The 20,316-nt window shown below is 39.5% G+C and overlaps 1 protein-coding gene across 19 annotated transcripts in view; it reads right to left on the bottom strand.

Annotated features, from left to right (window-relative positions):
* Nucleotides 1-20,316, bottom strand: part of USP40 (ubiquitin specific peptidase 40) — a 91,836-nt gene that overhangs the window by 32,924 nt on the left and 38,596 nt on the right. For 18 of the 19 annotated variants that reach the window (XR_003435126.1, XR_003435125.1, XM_027117940.1 and 15 more), the window contains 9 exons: nt 19,731-19,902; nt 17,777-17,861; nt 16,679-16,749; nt 15,456-15,775; nt 12,387-12,510; nt 10,925-10,982; nt 3,516-3,569; nt 2,669-2,757; nt 1,065-1,151 (listed from right to left, as the gene is read on the bottom strand). Coding sequence is in view for 17 of the 19 variants with exons in the window: in XM_027117940.1 (XP_026973741.1) it covers nt 1,065-1,151; nt 2,669-2,757; nt 3,516-3,569; nt 10,925-10,982; nt 12,387-12,510; nt 15,456-15,775; nt 16,679-16,749; nt 17,777-17,861; nt 19,731-19,902 (1,060 nt within the window). In the remaining 2 variants the exon portion in view is untranslated. Of the gene's footprint in view, nt 1-1,064; nt 1,152-2,668; nt 2,758-3,515; nt 3,570-10,675; nt 10,719-10,924; nt 10,983-12,386; nt 12,511-15,455; nt 15,776-16,678; nt 16,750-17,776; nt 17,862-19,730; nt 19,903-20,316 lie in introns of all 19 variants that reach the window. The other variant, XM_027117815.1, reaches the window with a different exon arrangement.

Here is a 20,316-nt window from a genome sequence, read left to right as displayed (position 1 = left end):
GATGAATGGATAAAGAAGATGTGGTACATATATACAATGGAATATTACTCAGCCATAAAAAGGAAGGAAATTGGGTCATTTGTAGAGACATGGATGAATCTAGAGACTGTCATACAGAGTGAAATAAGTCAGAAAGAGAAAAACAAATAGTGCATATTAATTCATACATGTGGAACCTAGAAAAATGGTACAGATGAACCAGTTTGCAGGGCAGAAATATAGACACAGATGTAGAGAACAAACATATGGACACCAAGGGCGGAAAGCAGCGGGGCAGGGGGTGGTGGTGGTGGGATGAATTGGGAGATTAGGACTGACATGTATATATTAATATGTATAAAATGGGTAACTAATAAGAACCTGCTGTATAAAAAAATAAAATTAAATTTAAAAAATTTAAATTATAAACAAACAAATAAATATTAAAAAAAGAAGTCCACACACCACAACTAAAGATCACGCATGCCGCAACGGAGATTCCCACATGGCGCAGCCAAAATAAATAAATAAGTAAATAAACAAGCAAACAAATAAATATTTAAAACAAACCTAAAAACAAATTCAGGAGTACAGGCTTTCTTTAACCACACTGATGTTATCTGCCTCTCCATTTTCCAAGACTGAAAGTCCCCGTTCTCAGTGACATTAACCTAACTGTTTGCTTTATCACACACACACATTCACACCTGTGTGTGTAAGATGTGTGTACACATAATGTAGAAACAGCAGAAGGAAATATGCCAAAATGTTAACATTAGTGGGATAAGGGATAATGAGGGGTTTTAATTCTTTTCTTTTAACCCATTTTTATATATCCCAAATTTCTACAATAAACGTGCATTATTAGTAGTCAGACAAGAAAAAAGAATCATCTTATTTTTAAAACCACAGCTGGCTCACCACCTTTCAAACAATCCAAACTATTCTTTTATTGAATACATAGAATTCTTTAATGCATATTATGTAAACCCTACCCTTAGGATCTCAAAATCCTAACACAGGTTCCCACTGCTCCCCATACCAAACACCCACAGACCCCGGCCACCCAAAGTAAAATTCCTTACATCTCTCACAGATATTGTTTCTTCTACTATGATCTCCATCTCCGTCCCAGGCTGAACATCACTCCCAACAGCGAAAAACAGGAACAGCTAAGATCAAGATAGAGTTATAAATGCAATTTAATTTGAATTTCAAAATTCTATAAATATATTATTTATTTCCCAAACCGGAAAGTCAATGGTCATAAAACTTTAATAAAAATCTCAAATTATGGGGGCTTCCCTGGTGGCGCAGTGGTTGACAGTCCGCCTGCCGATGCAGCGGACATGGGTTCCCGCCCCGGTCCGGGAAGATCCCACATGCCGCGGAGCGGCTGGGCCCGTGAGCCATGGCCGCTGAGCCTGCGCGTCCGGAGCCTGTGCTCCGCAACGGGAGAGGCCACAACAGTGAGAGGCCCGTGTACCGCAAAAAAAAAAAAAAAAAAAAAAAAAAAATCAAATTATGTAAAAACAAGTCTACGTTGGGTATTTTAAAGTTACAATTTAAACGATAATCTTGACTACCTAGAAATGTAAGATTCTTTATCACCAATGTTTTTACTCCTAAGAAACATCTCTCACAGACATTATTTATTCTAGTATGATCTCCATCTCTCTCTCAGTCATTCCTCAAAGAGATTTGCAATTACTATACACTATAAGCATTAACTGTGTTTTTTCTGAGTCATTAGTTTGTGATCTTATTTTCTGTCCAGAGGTCCCATATACTTTAACTCCCTGGAACCCACAGGAAAAATGTAAATCTGATCTCGTCAATTCAGTTCTTTACAGCCCTATTTTTCTTTTCTAACTCAACCGCACTTGTCATGTTTTTTCTCCTATGCTCTTGTCATGCACTACTATTTGTTAGAGTTTGGGGAAGAACAAATTAAAGGGGAGGTAGCTGGGAAAACTAATGAAGTGGATTAGTTCCATATCAGGGATCTAGGAGCCACGGGGATCCTGATATGAGTTTAGCTTATCATGATACAGAGTCTTAACAGTAAGGACTTCATTATGGCTTTTGGACTGTAATGAAAGTTTATTAAGTAGGTAGGGTTCTAGGCAAAGGTCAACCTGATAGTATTCTGTAAATAAAATGAATACCGATAAAGAAAAATCTGCTGTGAGTCTATTAAATTATTGCAGGGAGTAATTAAGTTCAAAATCAGTATACTGTATTTCATTAAATCTAGAATGCTGCCAGTTGTTACTTAATATTTTATGCACTACTAAGGAAGGAAGCATAGCATCAGCTCCAGTGCAGGATGCCACTGACTGTAAGATGCATCTTAATCTCACAGATGTTAAAATATAGGAGAAAAAGTGTACATTTTAGAATTTATGAATTATGGTGGTTGAAACTGGTGGCCACTCAACTTTAAAGATCTCCCTTAACCACAAAATTTTCACAGAAAAACAACCTTATGAATATACTTTGACATAGTATTTCTGAATTAAACACAGAGAACTACATGGATGTATTCCTAAATAAAAGGTATCATTTAAGGAAAAGAAAAATTTTAAGAAAAACAGTATTACTGCAGTAGTTAAGGAGTGAATCATACAATTAAGAACTTCTGATCACAGTAAGGCTGGTTTGGGTCTGTCAGGTGATCTCCTTTTACCTGAGAAGAAGTTGGTGCTTTTCCAGGACACAGTCCCAATGAACTCCCCATCTTCAATTCTGCTTCCTTCAAAGTATAATTGTCTGGCACTAAAAAGAATTTTGATAACATGGTAAATGGTATTAATTCCTACCTTTGGGCAAACTACTACACTGAAATCAGCCTTTCTTTGTAAATCAAGAATGTTAAGAAAGAAAAAAACTGAGTTATACTCCATGCAAAAGGATTATATACAGTTATGTTTGATCTTAGATTTTCTCACTCTAGGACGTATGCTCTTGTTATCTGTACAGCAATGCTAAGAAATAAGAGGCAGCTATGAATGTTCTAGATTCATACTTAACAAAAGAGAGCTGTTGTCTGCATGGATTATGTAATATTCTGAATTGATTCATGCATGATGGACTAGCTTCTTCCAAGTTTAAAGCTGCTATGGTGACTACCATCAAAAGAGTAAATTAAGTCTAATGACAAGACGTGTTACAGAGGTAAAAACCAAGGCTCTGGTTACTGTGATAACTGGTATCATGATGAAATCAGCAAAACAAATAAACTTTGATAATACATCTAGAAAGATACAACTAGGGCAAAACCATGACTAAAATGCATGTCAGCTAATCAGAAAGACAGGTGTTTTCCTTTAGAAAACAGAAGTGTTTGATTTTTGGTTAGGACTGTCTGTAATTCACAAGGAAGACACCTGGGTGAAAGTCTGTTCTATAAACCAGTTTCTAAAAGGTAACTTAAGAATATTAGGTATTGGAAGTCACTGTTTAAGGTAAAAGTGTTGAGAAAGATAGGTGGCATGAGTAGGTGCCAGCTTTTGAAGGCTACCAAAAAGATTTACCTGGACAAAGAAGCTTCCCGTCTCTATCAATAGGCCTCAAACAGCTGTCCTCGGCTATAAATAAAAAGATGCTGGTTAGTGCAGCAAACAAACAAAACCAAAGAGAGATGCTATACTGTGTTAATTAGCAGGACGCTAAAAAAACAAAAAAACAAGCAAAAAAACACGTACAGGCAGTCTTCCCTTTGCACAGCAGTGCAGGACCCTAAGAACACCTGTGCAAGTTGAAACTGTGCACAGAAATCTTAAAAAAAAATTATGATTGTACCGTGACCTTTAAAATTTTTTGTCGGGCTTCCCTGGTGGCGCAGTGGTTGAGAGTCCGCCTGCCGATGCAGGGGACATGGGTTCGTGCCCCGGTCTGGGAGGATCCCACGTGCCGCGGAGCGGCTGGGCCCGTGAGCCATGGCCGCTGAGCCTGCGCGTCCGGAGCCTGTGCTCCACAACGGGAGAGGCCACAACAGTGAGAGGCCCGTGTACCGCAAAAAAAAAAAAAAAAAATTTTTTTGTCAAAACATTAAAAACTGTCAGTTATACATCTACAGTGAAATAAAAAAATAGCAAACTAATATTTACACTGTAATTTAAAACACTACAGGGGGCTTCCCTGGTGGCGCAGAGGTTAAGAATCCGACTGCCAATGCAGGGGACACGGGTTTGAGCCCTGGTCTGGGAAGATCCCACATGCCACGGAGCAACTAAGCCCGGGCGTCACAACTACTGAGCCTGCGCTTTAGGGCCCGCGAGCCACAACTACTGAGCCCACATGCTGCAACTACTGAAGCCCATGCGCCTAGATCCCGTGCTCTGCAACAAGAGATGCCACCGCAGTGAGAAGCCTGTGCACTGCAACGAAGAGCAGCCCCCACTCGGCACAACTAGAGAAAGCCCGCGCTCAGCAACCGAGACCCAACACAGACAAAAATAATAGATTAAAAAAAGAAAACACTACAGTAGACACTGAGAATTAAAATGTTTTCTTTGTAAAAAACACAAGAATAGTTTAAATAGGGATTGCTTTTGTCTTGTAGAGCTTGCAGTACACGGTGAACATCTTCTCTAGCCCCTAATGATAATCTAAGTTTGGATCAGCTTCCAGTATTTTGTTTTGTACTTTCAATTTCATGAAATATCTCCAAGAGCTCCTTTAATATGAAGTGTTTCTGCCAGCGTCGACTCCTCTGGGATATCTTCATATACTTTTCATCACAACCACTTTCCTCACTCCTGTGAGTTTATGTTAAGTTCCTCTGGCTGCACATCTGGATCCTCTCAAATGACAGCAGTGTCAGCATTCCCACAGCCAGCTATTTCTTCTACAGCTCCATATACTTTTGTTTCTCTCTCTCTCTCTCTTTTTTTAATATATTTATTTATTTATTGGCTGTGTTGGGCCTTTTGTGGCTGCGTGCGACTTTCTCTAGTTGCAGTGAGCTGGGGTTGCTCTTTGTTGTGGTGTGTGGGCTTCTCATTGCGGTGGCTTCTCTTGTTGTGGAGCACGGGCTCTAGGCGCAAGGGCTTCAGTAGTTGTGGCTCTTGGGCTCTAGAGCGCAGGTTCAGTAGTTGTGACGCATGGGCTTAGTTGCTCTGCGGCATGTGGGATCTTCCCGGACCAAGGCTCGAACCCGTGTCCCCTGCATTGGCAGGCAAATTCTTAACCACTGCACCACAAGGGAAGTCCCATACACTTTTGTTTCTCTCCTGCACTTTCACAATTGTTGGCTACTTCGATTATCCGTTCTTGTAAAATGTTACCTGAGTTTACCACTGGGAGAAAAGGAGGCAATAAACTACACACTTTGCTGTCTACGTGGTGAAATTAATAGCAGCTATGCACTGACCAATCACTGATAGGCTTTAAAGAGTGAAGTAACTGGCCACTGACCACGATGTACATGTTATTTCACAGTGATCTGTAGACTAAAGAGTTAGTAGCAAAGTTTGTACTTTATGCAATTACTCAGTTAATATCCAGTGGCAGCTGAAATTTGAACCATGCTGCTGGGTAACGGTGATGAACGGTGGCCATTGAAATTCATGTGTATTAGAACTGCACAGACTCTGCCTAGATAGGTGATTTTTATGCTTAGTTATTAGTAAATGGATTAGGGCCAGTATGCCCTGTTTTTGAGGATGCAAAGACTCCTGCTTTGTGGGAAGAAGTATATTAGGTTTTAATTCCAAACAATTCTTACCAGGTTGCATATGCGGTGGGGGAATTCAAAGGGGTGGAGGCTTCTGAGAGGGCAAGAATGCCATGGGCCTTAGAAGTTCTATCTTTATCTGAACAGAACAGAATCTCTTTGAGATTCCTGAGTTCTAGCCCTTATACTACAGTAATGTGAAGCCAGCATAGAATTCTAATACAAACTCCTTGACAACTGAAACAGCTTATGTAAAAGAGTTCTCCAATTTAAAAAATGTTAATTTAAAAAACTGTTTTTAAAAAAAATTTTCACTTTCATTCAACACACACCATGTATCTTCTATGTGCCAGGCACTGTCCTAGAAGCTGACAATAAGAAAAACAGCCATGGACTCTGCCCGCAAAGAGCCTCATCTAATGGGGGAGGTGGACATTCATAACACAAAACACAGGTAGTTACAGTGTAAGTGCTACGAAGGGAAGGACAGGGCGTTAGAGTACGAGAGACAGATTAACTGAGATTGTGTAGCCAGGAATGACGGAAATAACATTTCAGCTGAGACCAAATGAGTGACTGAAGTTAGCAGATGAAGAGTAAAGGGAACAGAGTTCAAAAAAGATTACAGGACTAAGAAGTCGCAGGGGGGCTTCCCTGGTGGTGCAGTGGTTAAGAATACCTGCTGATGCAGGGGACATGGGTTTGATCCCTGGTCCGGGAAGATCCCACAGGCTGCGGAGGAACTAAGCCCGTGCGCCACAGCTACAGAGCCTGCGCTCTAGAGCCCGGGAGCCACAACTACTGAAGCCTGTGCGCCTAGAGCCCAAGCTCCGTAACAGGAGAAGCCACCACAGTGAAGAGCAGCCCCCGCTCTCCACAACTAGAGAAAGCCCACGCGCAGAAACAAAGACCCAACGCAGCCAAAAATAAATATGTAAAAACAAAAAAACAAAAAACCTCCCTCTGCTTTAAAAAAAAAAAAAAAGAAGTCTCGGGGGTGGAAGAGCGCCTGTGACCAGAAATTCCACAAAGTCAGCATGGGAAGTACGCTGTGAATAAGCAGGTGAGTGGACTGCAAGGAGGTCAGTTAGGCAGTGGTCAGACGAAGCAGGTTCCTGTAGGCCAGGAGCCCGCAGGCAATACACTACCAAGTACAAAGAGCACAACAGGGCTTTGAGCAGAGGGTGACATGATCTGATTCACCTACGTTTAAGAAGATCACTTGCTATGTAAAGAATAGTTTGGAGGGAAGAAGGAGTGGAAAACATGGGAAGACAACAAACTATTAATTTTAATAAACCATATATCCTTTTTTTTTTTTTTGCGGTACGCGGGCCTCTCACCGCTGCAGCCTCTCCTGCTGCGGAGCACAGGCTCTGGACGCGCAGGCCCAGCGGCCATGGCTCACAGGCCCAGCCGCTCCGTGGCATGTGGGATCCTCCCGGACCAGGGCACGAACCCACGTCCCCTGCATTGGCAGGCGGACTCTCAACCACTGCGCCACCAGGGAAGCCCGCATAAACCGTATATTCTTAAGTAACTTTACTGAAGTATAATTTACTTATAATAAAACACATCCAGTTTAAGCGCACAGTTTAAAAGAGGTCGATGAAAACACTCAGTAACCACCAGCAAATTGAGATATAATTTGCGTCACACCCCAAATTCCCTCATGCCACTCCGTAGTCAATCCCCCATCCCCTGATTCTGATCTGCCTCTGTAACTACAGCTTAGGTTTTCTTTTTTGACAATTTCACATCGATAAGTGGAATCCTAAGAGTATTACTCTTTTGTGACTAGCTTCTTTTGCCTGGCATGATGTCTTTGAGATTCACCCATGTTTTGCATGGGGTGGTAGTTTACTTCTTTTATTGATGAATAGTATCCCATTGTATGGATACACCACAATTTGTTCACCTGCTCACTGGTATTTGGATTGTTTCCCATTTTTGGTTATGAACATTTACATACAGTGTTTGTAAGGATACATGTTTTAATTTTTCTTGGATAAAAATCCAGAATTGATAAGTGAATGTTTAAATTCACAGGAAATAAGCTAACTCCTTACCAAAGTGACTGTACCATTTTACACTCCCACCAACAATACACGGCAGTCCCAGTTGCTCCACATCTTTGATGTCACTTAGTTTTGTCAGCATCTAAAATTTTAATCATTCTACTAAGCGTGCAGTGATGTGTCATTACGGTTTTAGTTTGTTGGCTAATGATACTGAGCATCTTCTCCTGTGCTTATTGGGTGTTCATAGATAGATTTTCTTTTGTAAAGTGGCTTCTCAATTTGGGTTGTCTTCTGATTAGGTTATAAGTATTTTTTATATATCCTGGATGCAAGTCTATTGTCAAATACACGTTTTATAATTTTTTCTCTCAGTTTGTGGCCTGCCTTTTCAAATGCCTTTAAAATTTTGTAGTAGTCCAATTTGCTTTTACTTTCATGGTTTGTACTTTCTAAGTCCTGCTTTTAAAAAAAATCTCTTCCTTATGGTAAAAATAACAGAGATTTTCTATGTTTTCCCCCAGAAGTTTTATAGTTTTAGGTTTTAACATTGAAGTCTATGATCTTTTTTTTTTTTTTTAATTTATTTTTGGCTGTGTTGGGTCTTCGTTGCTGCGCACGGGCTTTCTCTAGTTGTGGCAAGCGGGGGTTACTGTTCATTGCAGTACGCGGGCTTCTCATTGCAGTGGCTTCTCTTGTTGTGGAGCATGGGATCTAGAGCGCAGGCTTCGTAGCTGTGGTGCACGGGCTTAGTTGCTCTGCGGCATGTGGGATCTTCCCGGACCAGGGGTTGAACCCACATTCACTGCATTGGCAGACGGATTCTTAACCACTGCGCCACCATGGAAGTTCTATGATCCATTTTGAGTTCATTTTTTACATGATGTAAGGCAAAGTTGGAGGTTCATTTTTGCATCTATTGATATCCAATTGGTCCAGCACTGTATGCTGAAAGAGTATCTTTCCCCATGGAAATACCTTGGCACTTCTGTTGAAAGTCAACTGACTAAATATGTTTGCATCTATTTCTGGCTTTTCAATGTAGTTCTGTTGTAAATACTCTGGAACATTTCCACATACGATCTCTGTTGCACATTCTTCTTCTTAAAAGAGCCCTTAAAAAATGTAAAACCTATTCTTAGCTCACTGGCTGTGCAGAAACAGGTTGTAGGCCACACGTGCTGAACTCTGCTCCATATGTCTACCCTCATGACTACACACACTGTCTTGATTTCTACAGTTTCAGAGTAAGTCTTGAAATCAGATGGTGTAACTCTTCCAACTTTGTTCTTTATTTCCTCTAAAATTGTTATGGATACTTTAGGTTCTTTGCATTTCCACATAAATTTAAGAATCAGTTTGTCAATTACTACCAAAAAAAAAGAAACCTGCCAGAATTTTGAGTGAGAATGCACTGAATGTACAAATAAATTTTGAGAGAATTAGCCTCTTAATAGTACTGTGTCTTCTGATCCAAGAATATGGTACATCATTTAATTTATTTGGGTCTTCTTTTATTTTTCATGGCAATCTTTTCTAGTTTCTGGTGTACAGGTCTTCTACATATCTTGTTAAATTTACCCCCAAGTATTTCATGATAGTTTATGCTATTATAAATGTTTTCTTAACTTAATTTTCCATTTTTTTGTTGCTAGTAAACATATATGGATTTTTCTATATTGATTTTGAGTTCTTGTTAAACTCACTTATTAATTCTGGTAGTTTTAATAAGATCCTTGGAGTACACAAATAGATGATAAGCACATCAACAGTGCTCACCATCACTGCATCAGGAAAATGCAATTAAACACAGGAGATACCAATTCACGGTCACTAAAATGGCTACAATCAAAAAGACAATTATAGGACTTCCCTGGTGGCACAGTGGTTAAGGATCCACCTGCCAATGCATGGGACACAGGTTTGAGCCCTGGTCCAGGAAGATCCCACATGCCGTGGAGCAACTAAGCCCATGCGCCACAACTACTGAGCCTGCGCTCTAGAGCCTCCGAGCGACAACTACTGAGCCCATGTGCCACAACTACTGAAGTCCGCACGCCTAGAGCCCGTGCTCCACGATAAGAGAAGCCACCGCAGTGAGAAGCCCGCACTCGCCGCAACTAGAGAAAGCCTGTGTGGAGCAACGAAGACCCAACACAGCCAAAAATAAACAAAATAAATAAATAAAAATTAAAAAAAAAAGACAATTATAAATATTGGCAAGGATGTGAAGAAACTGCAACCCTGATACATTGTCAGTGGGTACGTAAATGATTCAGCCACTTTGGAAAACAGTATGGCAGTTTCTTATAAAGTTAAACATAACTTTGCCATATGACCCAGCAATTCCGAGCACTGAAAACACAGGTCTATACGAAGACATAATGTTTATAGCAGAATCAGTCATAAAAGCCCCAAAGTGGAAACAATCCAAATGTCCATCAGCTGGTAATGAACAAACAAAATGTGGTATATCCATACAATGCATACAATCCAGTCAGCAATAAAAAGGAACAAACTACTGGAACATGCTGAATCATGGATGAATCTCAAAAATGATACGCTGAGTGAAAGAAGCCAGACACAAAGGACTACATATAACATGCTTTCATTTACATGAAGTGGCCAGAAAAGCAAGTCAAAAGAAACAGAAAGTAGATGAATGGCTGTCAGGCGCTTGCTATGCAAATGGGAACGAGATCTTTTTGGAGTGATGAAACTGTTCTAAAATTGGATTGCTGTGATGGCTGTATGACTTTATACATTTACTAATAATCACTGAATTACGCTTAAAATGGATGTTTTATGATATGTAAATTATACCTCAATAAAGCTGTAAAAGAAAACTTAATGCCGAGTGAAGAGTGAGTTTGTAGAATGTTATATTCATTAAGATAGAATTTACATAAATGTAAAAATACAATATACACACACACACATATACAGAGAGAGGTATAATATATATAGTGCAATGTGAATGCACGAACTAGATACACACCCAAATCAGATATACTGGTTGCATCTGGGGAGGGATGATAGGTCTGAGGAGGAGAACATAGAGGACTTTATTTGTAATGTTTGAGGCAAAAACAAACACATGGCAAGATGTTAACATTTGTCCATTTTGGGTGGCAGATACGTGAGTTTTCCCTAAATTATTTTTTGTACTCTCCCATATTTTTTTCAATTAAAAATCAAAACAAAACTAAATTAAACCAAAAAACCAAAAGCAAACATAAATGATTACCTAGTTCCTTCATTAATTTTAATTCCTTTATGGCTTTAATTCGAATATCAAACACCACCTAAAATAGAGAAATAAACTAATGACTGTGTATAAGTTAAAAGCAATGGGAGGAGAGGAAAATGAAGATTGTCAGTGTGTGCATATACAGGTTGAGTTATTAATTACCTTACATTTAGCAGTTTTTGCCTACTTGAAAAAAATTATTTTTCCATCTCTGAAATTATTTTCTCTCTTCTACAAAGTCAAAGGCAAAAACTTAGATCTTGGTTAAGTTTGCACCAAATTGATAATAATTGGAATGGAAAGGCTGCCTACAGAAAACTTTAGAAAACCAAAGACTTAATAGTAGCGAAAGGCAAAAGTGGACAAACAGTTAACTTTTCTGATGATAGCAAACAAAAGAAACTATACGTTTCTTTAAGAATGATGAATTCAGGGCCAGTGCAGGGGACACGGGTTCAATCCCTGGTCTGGGAAGATCCCACATCTTCATTAATAATATAATATAAAACTGTACTAATAATTAATAAGCATTAATAATATAAAAATGTACTAATCCAAGGGTACTATTTAAAATTTCTACTTAAATTATTTTAGATTGTGTTTTCTTTTCTTTTTTAAAATTTAGGCTAATTGCCTCTAGGGCATAAAATCGTGGAAATTTAGGGGTAAAGCTGACGACAGAGATCATTGACTCTACCTCCCCACCGGTAACCCCTGCTATGCCCCCCACTGGGCCAAGAAGGAACAGAGCCTGCAGTAATCAAGGACTGCACCAGCCTCCCATTCGGGGTCAGGGCGGTAGGTCTCCTGAGCTTTGGGGCATTGACCTTATACTGTTCCCACTAATGTGCAAACAAACCTTAAGAAACTATAATTTTATATAAAAGAAAACACTCTAAATTTTTAAAATAAAGTTACAGAAGAACTTAATAAATGGAGACTACATAAATATAAAAAGATGTTTCCTGAAATAATGTTTAAGGAAACCAGTATAATAGTCTTAAATGGAAAACTGAAAAAACTCCCTCTGAAGAGCAACTGGCTTTATACAGAGCACAGAGTATACTGTAGAGCAATTTAAGATAAACTTTAAAAAACCCAAACACCAAAGAACACAAAACCAAAACATATATACCTTGTTTTAAAAATACAGAAAAGGCTCTTGAAAATAGCATTTCACAGTTATCAAAGTCAGAAGATTCCATGAACTAATTAAAAAGGTAACTCCCACATTCTAATTCTAGGCTTTGGAGGGAAAAAAAGGCATATATTTTCTTGAAATATGCCAAGGGCTAACAAAGGTAAATAAGCAATAATCAAATGTTACAAATAAAAAGGTGATTTCTTAAGATTTAGAAGTTTACTGAGACACCTATTCTGAAAGATTAAGGTACTGCTTTCTAAGTAAAACTGTATTAATGAAAAGCTGTCAAGCACACTTCAATCAATATCTACTCACTGTGTTAAGAGTTGCTGATATTTTAACTTGTTCTTCTTCAGAGTCTAATTGGCATAAATTTTTAACTTGGAGCCAGTCAACCTCATTCACACTGGTGATCCACTTCCCTCGTTTGGTCAACAAACTGTAGGGTAAAAAGACATTTAAAAAATGTGTCTTTATACAGCCCTTTTATGGATCAGAGAGGATTGGAAAATGCATGCTTTTCTTTAGGCACCACTTCCAAAATTCTGCATGTGTCACTTAATGTGACTAATTAAAGGTGACCAAGTTCTACTGAGTTGGGTTTGTGAAAGTTCACTATCTTTTTAGGGTAGTGTTAAGATAGTATTCCACGGAGTCTATATTCATGATTCCAAATATTCTTTGATTTATACAAATAATTTGTTGCTACATTTTTCAAAGAGAACTGTTGTAATTGAACAATCACTTGTTAACGTCTACCTGCATGCTGCAATCACCAGTGGAGCTTTAAAAGAGTACCTACGCCAAAAGCCCACCCACAGACTTTAGTAGTTTAAAAGCAGGACAGCATGCACAGCCGTGCAGACTGACGTTGAATAAAAGTACCACATCTGGACTTCCCTGGTGGCGCAGTGGTTGAGAGTCCGCCTGCTGATGCAGGGGACGCGGGTTCGTGCCCTAGTCTGGGAAGATCCCACATGCCGCGGAGCGGCTGGGCCCGTGAGCCATGGCCGCTGAGCCTGCGCGTCCGGAGCCTGTGCTCCGCAACGGGAGAGAGGCCACAGCACTGAGAGGCCCGCGCACCGCAAAAAAGAAAAAAAGTACCACATCTAATGCATATCATTCACATCATATACATTGTATGTTTATATTTTTATTATAGAGATTTTAAAAAATTTTATGATAGCAGATGGCAGTGGAGTGTCTTGTTCTAACAAGATTTTCCTGCAGATAATAGTAAAGGTTCTTGAGGAAGGAGTGACTTCTTACTAATTCACACAGAGGCACTGAGTGGGCTAGCAAAGTCCTCTTTGCGAGTGTGTAGCAGAGCCCCAAAACACAATTCTACTCTTCATTTCAGTTATTCCACTCTGGGACTCCACCTTGAGTTAGCAATCTTAAATAGAGCAAAGTTTTAAGCACAAAGATGTTCCCTGAAGACCACCTTAAAATAATGAAAAACTGGATGATAACAAGGATGCTAGCTGAACTATCTAGCTCTTAACTTCTTCAATCCTTACAACTGTAGGAAGCTGGTACTAATTACTATGCTCATTTTACAGAAGAAGAAATTAAGCAGAGAGAGATGATGTAACTTGCCCACGGTCACACTACTAGTAAGTGATAAAGCTGCAAACAAAGCCAGGCAGCCAGCCCCCAAGGCCTTGTCTCTACCCACTCCTCACACAGGAGCAGTCAGGTAACCTCTAACATCAACACAGGTTATTATGCAGCCATGAAATGAGGTTTATGAAGAGCCTTCAAACATGAGAGGAGGGCTTCCCTGGTGGCGCAGCGGTTGAGTGTCCGCCTGCCGATGCAGGGGACACGGGTTCGTGCCCCGGTCCGGGAAGATCCCACATGCCGCAGAGCGGCTGGGCCCGTGGGCCATGGCCACTGAGCCTGCGCGTCCGGAGCCTGTGCACTGCAACGGAAGAGGCCACAACAGTGAGAGGCCCGCGTACCGCAAACAAAACAAAACAAAACAAAACAAAAACATGAGGGGAAAGCAGGATATAACTATTTATCTACAATATCATCAGTATTATGTTTAAAAAGGAAAAAACCGGACTTCCCTGGTGGCACAGTGGTTGAGAATCCGCCTGCCAATGAAGGGGACATGGGTTCAAGCCCTGGTCCGGGAAGATCCCACATGCCGCGGAGGAACTAATAAGCCCGTGCACCACAACTACTGAAGCCCGCAGGCCTAGAGCCCGTGCTCTGCAACAAGAGAAGCCACTGCAATGAGAAGCCCGCGCACCGCAATGAAGAGTAGCCCCCGCCCACTGTAACTAGAGAAAGCCCGCGCGCAGCAACGAAGACGCAATGCAGCCAAAATATATATATATAAAATAATAAATTAATAGGAAAAAACCCTTCAAAACAAAAACCCAATTATTCGAGCTCAGAAAGCTAACAGTGACAGACACTGCATGAGTGGTATGGTGATGCTGTTTTGGGTCTCCTGTCTTCACCTCTGTGTTTCCCAAGTCCTAATGAAAGTATATTACTTTCTAAAAAGAAATTTATAATAAACTTTTAAATTAAATAAACAAGATAGGGAAATAAATGTCTGGAAAACACTTGTCGAAAAGAGAGTGATACATGTAATCCAAAATAGACACACTTCACAAGTGCTCTGCTTCTCTATGTCACAGCCACTAATAAACAATAATACAGAGCCTCTGTAATCTACGTATATTCACAGCACTGATAAAGCAGGGAACTGATTCATTGGTCATAACCTGAAGTCTTCAATGTGTGGAAATTGCGGGGGTTACAGTGTATGATAATGCTGTCCACAGAAGTGTACTGGCACAGACATGGGTAACAAAAATGAAGAGAGGAAGCACCCCTGAGCTTCAAATGTGACTTACAGGAACCAAGGCTGCAATTCCCCAAGTAACTGCCTCACCTGGGCAGCTGGGAGGATCTCAAGCATCATAAAAAGGATTATAACAAAAAACTGAACTGCCTTCTGAGATCCTTGTGACAAGACAAATTTAGCTGTGATAATACCTTCCTCATGAAAAATTTTAGGAACTTTCTCTGTGAGAATGTGCCCTCTGTCTTATAATGAGTGCTAATCAGAATTATTTGATAAGATTCTGTTTTACTGCCAACTAATCTACACTATATCTAGCCTATACCTATATTATTCAGTTACCACATTTACCAAAAAAAAAAAAAAAAAAATCACACTACAATATCATTTTTCTCCAGGTTGCCTAACCACGAACATTCCTATTTACAATATATAGAACACAATGTCTAGAAATAAAACGAAACATTTAACTCTCATCATTATTAACATAAAGCTTTAGAGTTCTAAGATACAGCACTGTAACTACAATAAGTTTAAAAAGAATTCTCTTAGCATGTTACCTGTTACCATCATTAGAATCCTGAATTAAAATTGAGCTTCCATTTCTGAGACCTTGTTCTCTGAATGTCTTCTTCAAGTCTTCCTTGGGAATGGTGGTCCAGCTCTCTTCACCTACAGCCTCAGCACTGTTGACTAAGATGACTCCGTCTGGGATTGCACAGGCTGTGAATACACTACCTATTTCTGCATTAGATGGAAAGACATATGGAGAGTCTATCAACTGCTGACACTGCTCTTCTTCACTGCTTGTCGCCGGATGAAGAACATTTAAAAGCAGAGGTTCACAGTCACTACCAGCTGGAATCTGGATTCCGCCAACCTACAACAGTATCAAGTCAGCCATCAGTATAGCTCGTATTTGCCAAAATCAGGTCAACACAGTAATGCAGTAACGTAGACTCTTATAGAACAATTCCCATTTTTTTTTCTTTTCAAGTGAAATGAAGTTTTCACAAATGTCTTTTAAGTATCAGAAGAACAGCTTTACATTTTTGAAACTTTTTCTTAGCCATCTTTTACTTTTTAGGAGAGAAATCTGAAGTGGAGACAGACACGTGAGTCCTCAGCAGTGGTAAATTTATGAGGTGGACCGAGGACGTCCACTGAGTGGGTGAGATGCCTCACTGCTCTCTTGACTGTGCTCCCCTAAGTCGCCTCCAGCCCTAACAGTGTGACGAACTGCTCCTTCTGAATCCTCATCAAGAGTATGTACAGGGCTTCCCTGGTGGCGCACTGGTTGAGAGTCCGCCTGCCGATGCAGCGGACACAGGTTCATGCCCCGGTCCGGGAAGATCCCACGTGCTGTGGAGCGGCTGGGCCCGTGAGCCATGGCCGCTGAGCCTGCGCGTCCGGAGCCTGTGCTCCGCAGCGGGAGAGGCCACAACAGTGAGAGGCCCGTGCACCGCAAAAAAAAAAAAAAAAAAGTCTGTACAGACCCTCCTGCTCACCTATCTCAGCGCAGTGACCCACACTACGTGCCTGAAGGATACAGACTGATCACTTATTTACCTTTGTGTCTAGCTTCTGACACACAGCCTGACACCATGGAGGTGTTCTACAACTATCTCTTGAACATATAACCAACACTGATTGTACTTAAAATTTACTGGATATTTCAGCAGTTTTCGAATATGTAAGTGCCGTCATATACGCTGAATAAAATTTTATCACAACTTAAAAAATATCCAAAACTCTCATGAACATTTCTTCAACACTTATTTACCTCCACCCCATTCCATACAAAGATGTCTTCCCCATCAGCAATTTCAATTTCACACAGTGTCAGGTGATCTCCTAGGAAGATGAGATTATCAGTGAAACCATTCTCATGATCATCAAAAAAAAATTTAACTAAAGCAACAGCCAAGACACAAACAGTTGTTTGAAAAGAAGCATTCTCATTGAGGAAACTAAGAAAAAGGGAGTAATTATGTTTGTTATATTGATATTATTTTATATTATTTTTATCTTTATTCCTTCCATCACACTCTTTAGCCTTTTTTTTTTCTTCTGTTTTCATTTTATGTAAGCATTTCCCCCATAAGATTTGTGGGCATGAGAGCAGGAAAAAAAAAAGTTAATATAAAAGGTCAACTGTACTTGACACTGTGAACATGGGGAAGGCTTACACATCAAACGGTCCTCACTCACCCACTAATGAGCTGTATGACCTTGTGGACTTCAAGCCTCTACGCTTCAGTTTTCATTTATGAAATGGGGATAAAAGAATTTTGTGAAAATCAAATTAGATAATTTACACAAAACAGTTATCTCAGTATTTGGCACCATGAAGTCCAAGACAACTGTTACTGCTGCTACTGCTATTATTGTTCTGTTGTTATTTAAAGGAAGTACTTTTAAGCTCCTGAAGTACTTCTGTTTTGCTACAAAGTCTGAAGCTGAGATTGGATTAAAAAAACAAGCCATATTTAACAAGATTTAAATGGTTTCAAACCATTTTGCTCAGAAGTTTGGGGTAATATAAAAAAATTTCCAAAGCCTTTAAGAAAAAATTTGTTTAGGTAGAGAAGTAGCCTTAATTTCAGAAAATACAAAACATTTCCATGTTAGCAAAATTTCACACATTACATATATTGGATACATTATAAACTAAATAAATTGTTTTATTAAATATGAAAAACTAAATATATTATTTGTTAAAACCAATGTGATGAGAACCTGCATAGCTAAGAATAGTCGTATGTAGGGGAAAGACTGGCCAAGAGCAGAAAGTCTCAGATGAGCCCCACAAAACGTACAGATGAGCCCCACAAAATGTACATATACACAATAAGTTGCTGTGTTTTAACATTTCTCTTACCATCAAGTGTCTGGTAAACATGAAGTCCTGCTGGTACAAACTTTGCAACACTAAGAACCATATCTCCTTCCCAAAATTCTAACAGCTGCAGAATATGAATGAAAGAAAAGAGAACAATGAAAAATCACACATAGATCACTTTTCCAGGTTAAGTAAGAAGAGCACTGTGCCAATTTACTTATGTAGCTGACACAGGGAACAAGAAAATGAACACGACAATCCCCATCCTGCACCAAAAATGAGGAAAGCAGACATGTTTCAATGTTAAATCAGTCAAAGCCAAAGATGGTTAATCTCACATCCATTAGTGACTGAAGAACCCTGACATACACAAAGAGCACAATGACCATCTAAACAACAACCATTTCTACTTAATTTATGGGAAGATCACTTTTATCAGAAGGCAAAATGATCAGTGTGCCAGCCCAGGAATCCTGGTCCAAAAGAGCAAAAATGACGTGTTTAATCAGTACTGCTCAGGGAAGAGCAGCACACACGAATACTCTTGTTTCTTGAAAGGAATGTCTCCCACTGTAAATTTAAAAAGTAGCATTACCAGTTTATTTAGTAGATTACCAGGGATTTGTTTTTTAAGTTTCTAGCTCCAAGACTCTGGGGACTGTGGTAACCTCACCAAAACAATGTCACCAATAAAGGTCAGTCCTATTTAGTCCCTCTCCACAATATCACAAGATAGTTCTCTTAAAAAGAAATTTCATACTTACACATGATTACTTAACTGTCAGTCTCTCTGCCTCTTGCCAGTGGCTTAATTCTAAGATGTGCCACTGGCAGAGATGTGCACTTAAACCATCAAAAAGCAGACTGGCATGAAATCTAAACCTTGTAAAGGTGACCAAGGTCTTCTCCACTTGAAACGCTACCTTAGGCAGGGCCAAACCTCCAAGTCCACCTATATCGTCACTGCCAGGATTGGCTCAGAAATAAACTTTGAGTGGAAAAGTTCAGAAGTACTAGATAATTTTAGAAATTTTGATCCTGATCCAACATTTAAATATTCAAATCAACTAAAGTTAAAGAAGAAATTGGCCTGCTTTTCTCTGTACAAGAGGAAAATCAAAAGAAAGCTAATAATTTTGGTAAATGATACAGTTTTTCAGAAAATTCACTTAATTCTGGGTGGGGGGGAAGCTCACATTTTCTATTTCCCTTTTCCTCTATCAGGAAGTAGTGTGGAGTGAAGTATAATTAAGAGGAAAGAAAGAGTAGGGAGACCAGGGCTGGAGTCCTAGTTCTACTGCTAACTAGATGTCTGACCCTGGGCAAGCCATTAGATCTCTTTAAATCACAATTTCCTCATCTTTAAAATGGGGTTATCTTGCCCTCATGAGGTTAAAGAATCAAATGATAGAATTTATATGAAAACATTTTAAGTAAAATAAAGAGCACTGTTGTCGTCGTCGTTAAAACACGACGGGATAAATAATTTAGAGACAATGATTACAACGATGTTTGCTTTTACTATAGACCAGTAGACATTTTCCTTCACTTAGGAATCTTATTAATAAATGTCATTCTACACTGAAAGGTAGAAAAGTTAGTTGCTTTTATTTGTTTAGTAGCTCTTGGTTTTAGGCAACGTAATTATCTATCTTTTTACTCCTTTTAAAAGACAATTGTCTTTCATTTATTTTTCCCAAAAGAGACAACCTTATACTCTTTCTCTCCCCCAGATTAAATATACCAGGCTTGATTCTCCCCTGAAAACCTGCTGGCAGGACTCTTGAGTCTTGATTGTGCAGAAAAGCCTCCCTAAGAGACTTACAAGTGAGGGGAGAACATGTGGACCATCCCTCTATGGAAGTGGTAGATGTAGGATTTTCCTAAGCAGCTGTGAAAAATAAATAGTTGTATCCTAAACAGGAGTTTGAAAAGGAGAATCCCGCTTAAGACAGACCTGAATGTCTATTAAGAGTAAGTGAGGCTAAATTACCTGAAATATTGATTGTCGAAGATCTCCTAAAGTTTTTCTTTTATCAAACGTCAAATCCCACATGCTTTCTGTTTGAGAGACCACTGGGTGCAGAGCCCCATTGAAGAAATGATAATAAGGGCCGAGGTGGAGATGCAATTCAAAATTATTGTTTGTAGAATCACATTCTGCCCTTTAAAGAGGCATAAAAAATACATAAATGTCATGTTTTTACAGCAGATACTGTTTCATCTCAAACCAAAAATATTTGATTTACAATATAAAGAAGTTCTCCACTCCACCTAAGTAATTATAATTAACATCCTTTTCTTCCATGCTCCAAAATAACTCAGTTTAGTTTCTCAATAGCTCTGCCACGGTGAATTCCAAGGAAGATGGTTTTAATGCACACTGTGCAGTGTTACTCTGAACAAATACCGACACTTGAACTCGTCCAATACTGAGATTATAATTATGAACAAAATGCTGGAAACATCTTCCTATAACTGTGGTAAGTGCTAGATTTACAACTTCTATTTTCTCCTTGCTTCAACTAGACCCCACAGACTCTCCTATAAACTATTTGAAGTCAGCCTCATGATCCCTG

Source organism: Aethalodelphis obliquidens, unplaced genomic scaffold (genome assembly GCF_003676395.1).
Source record: "Aethalodelphis obliquidens isolate GAN/ISIS:26980383/991018 unplaced genomic scaffold, ASM367639v1 scaffold2, whole genome shotgun sequence".
In the NCBI taxonomy this organism is placed as follows: Eukaryota; Metazoa; Chordata; class Mammalia; order Artiodactyla; family Delphinidae; genus Aethalodelphis; species Aethalodelphis obliquidens.
This window is presented reverse-complemented; position numbering and strand designations above follow the sequence as displayed.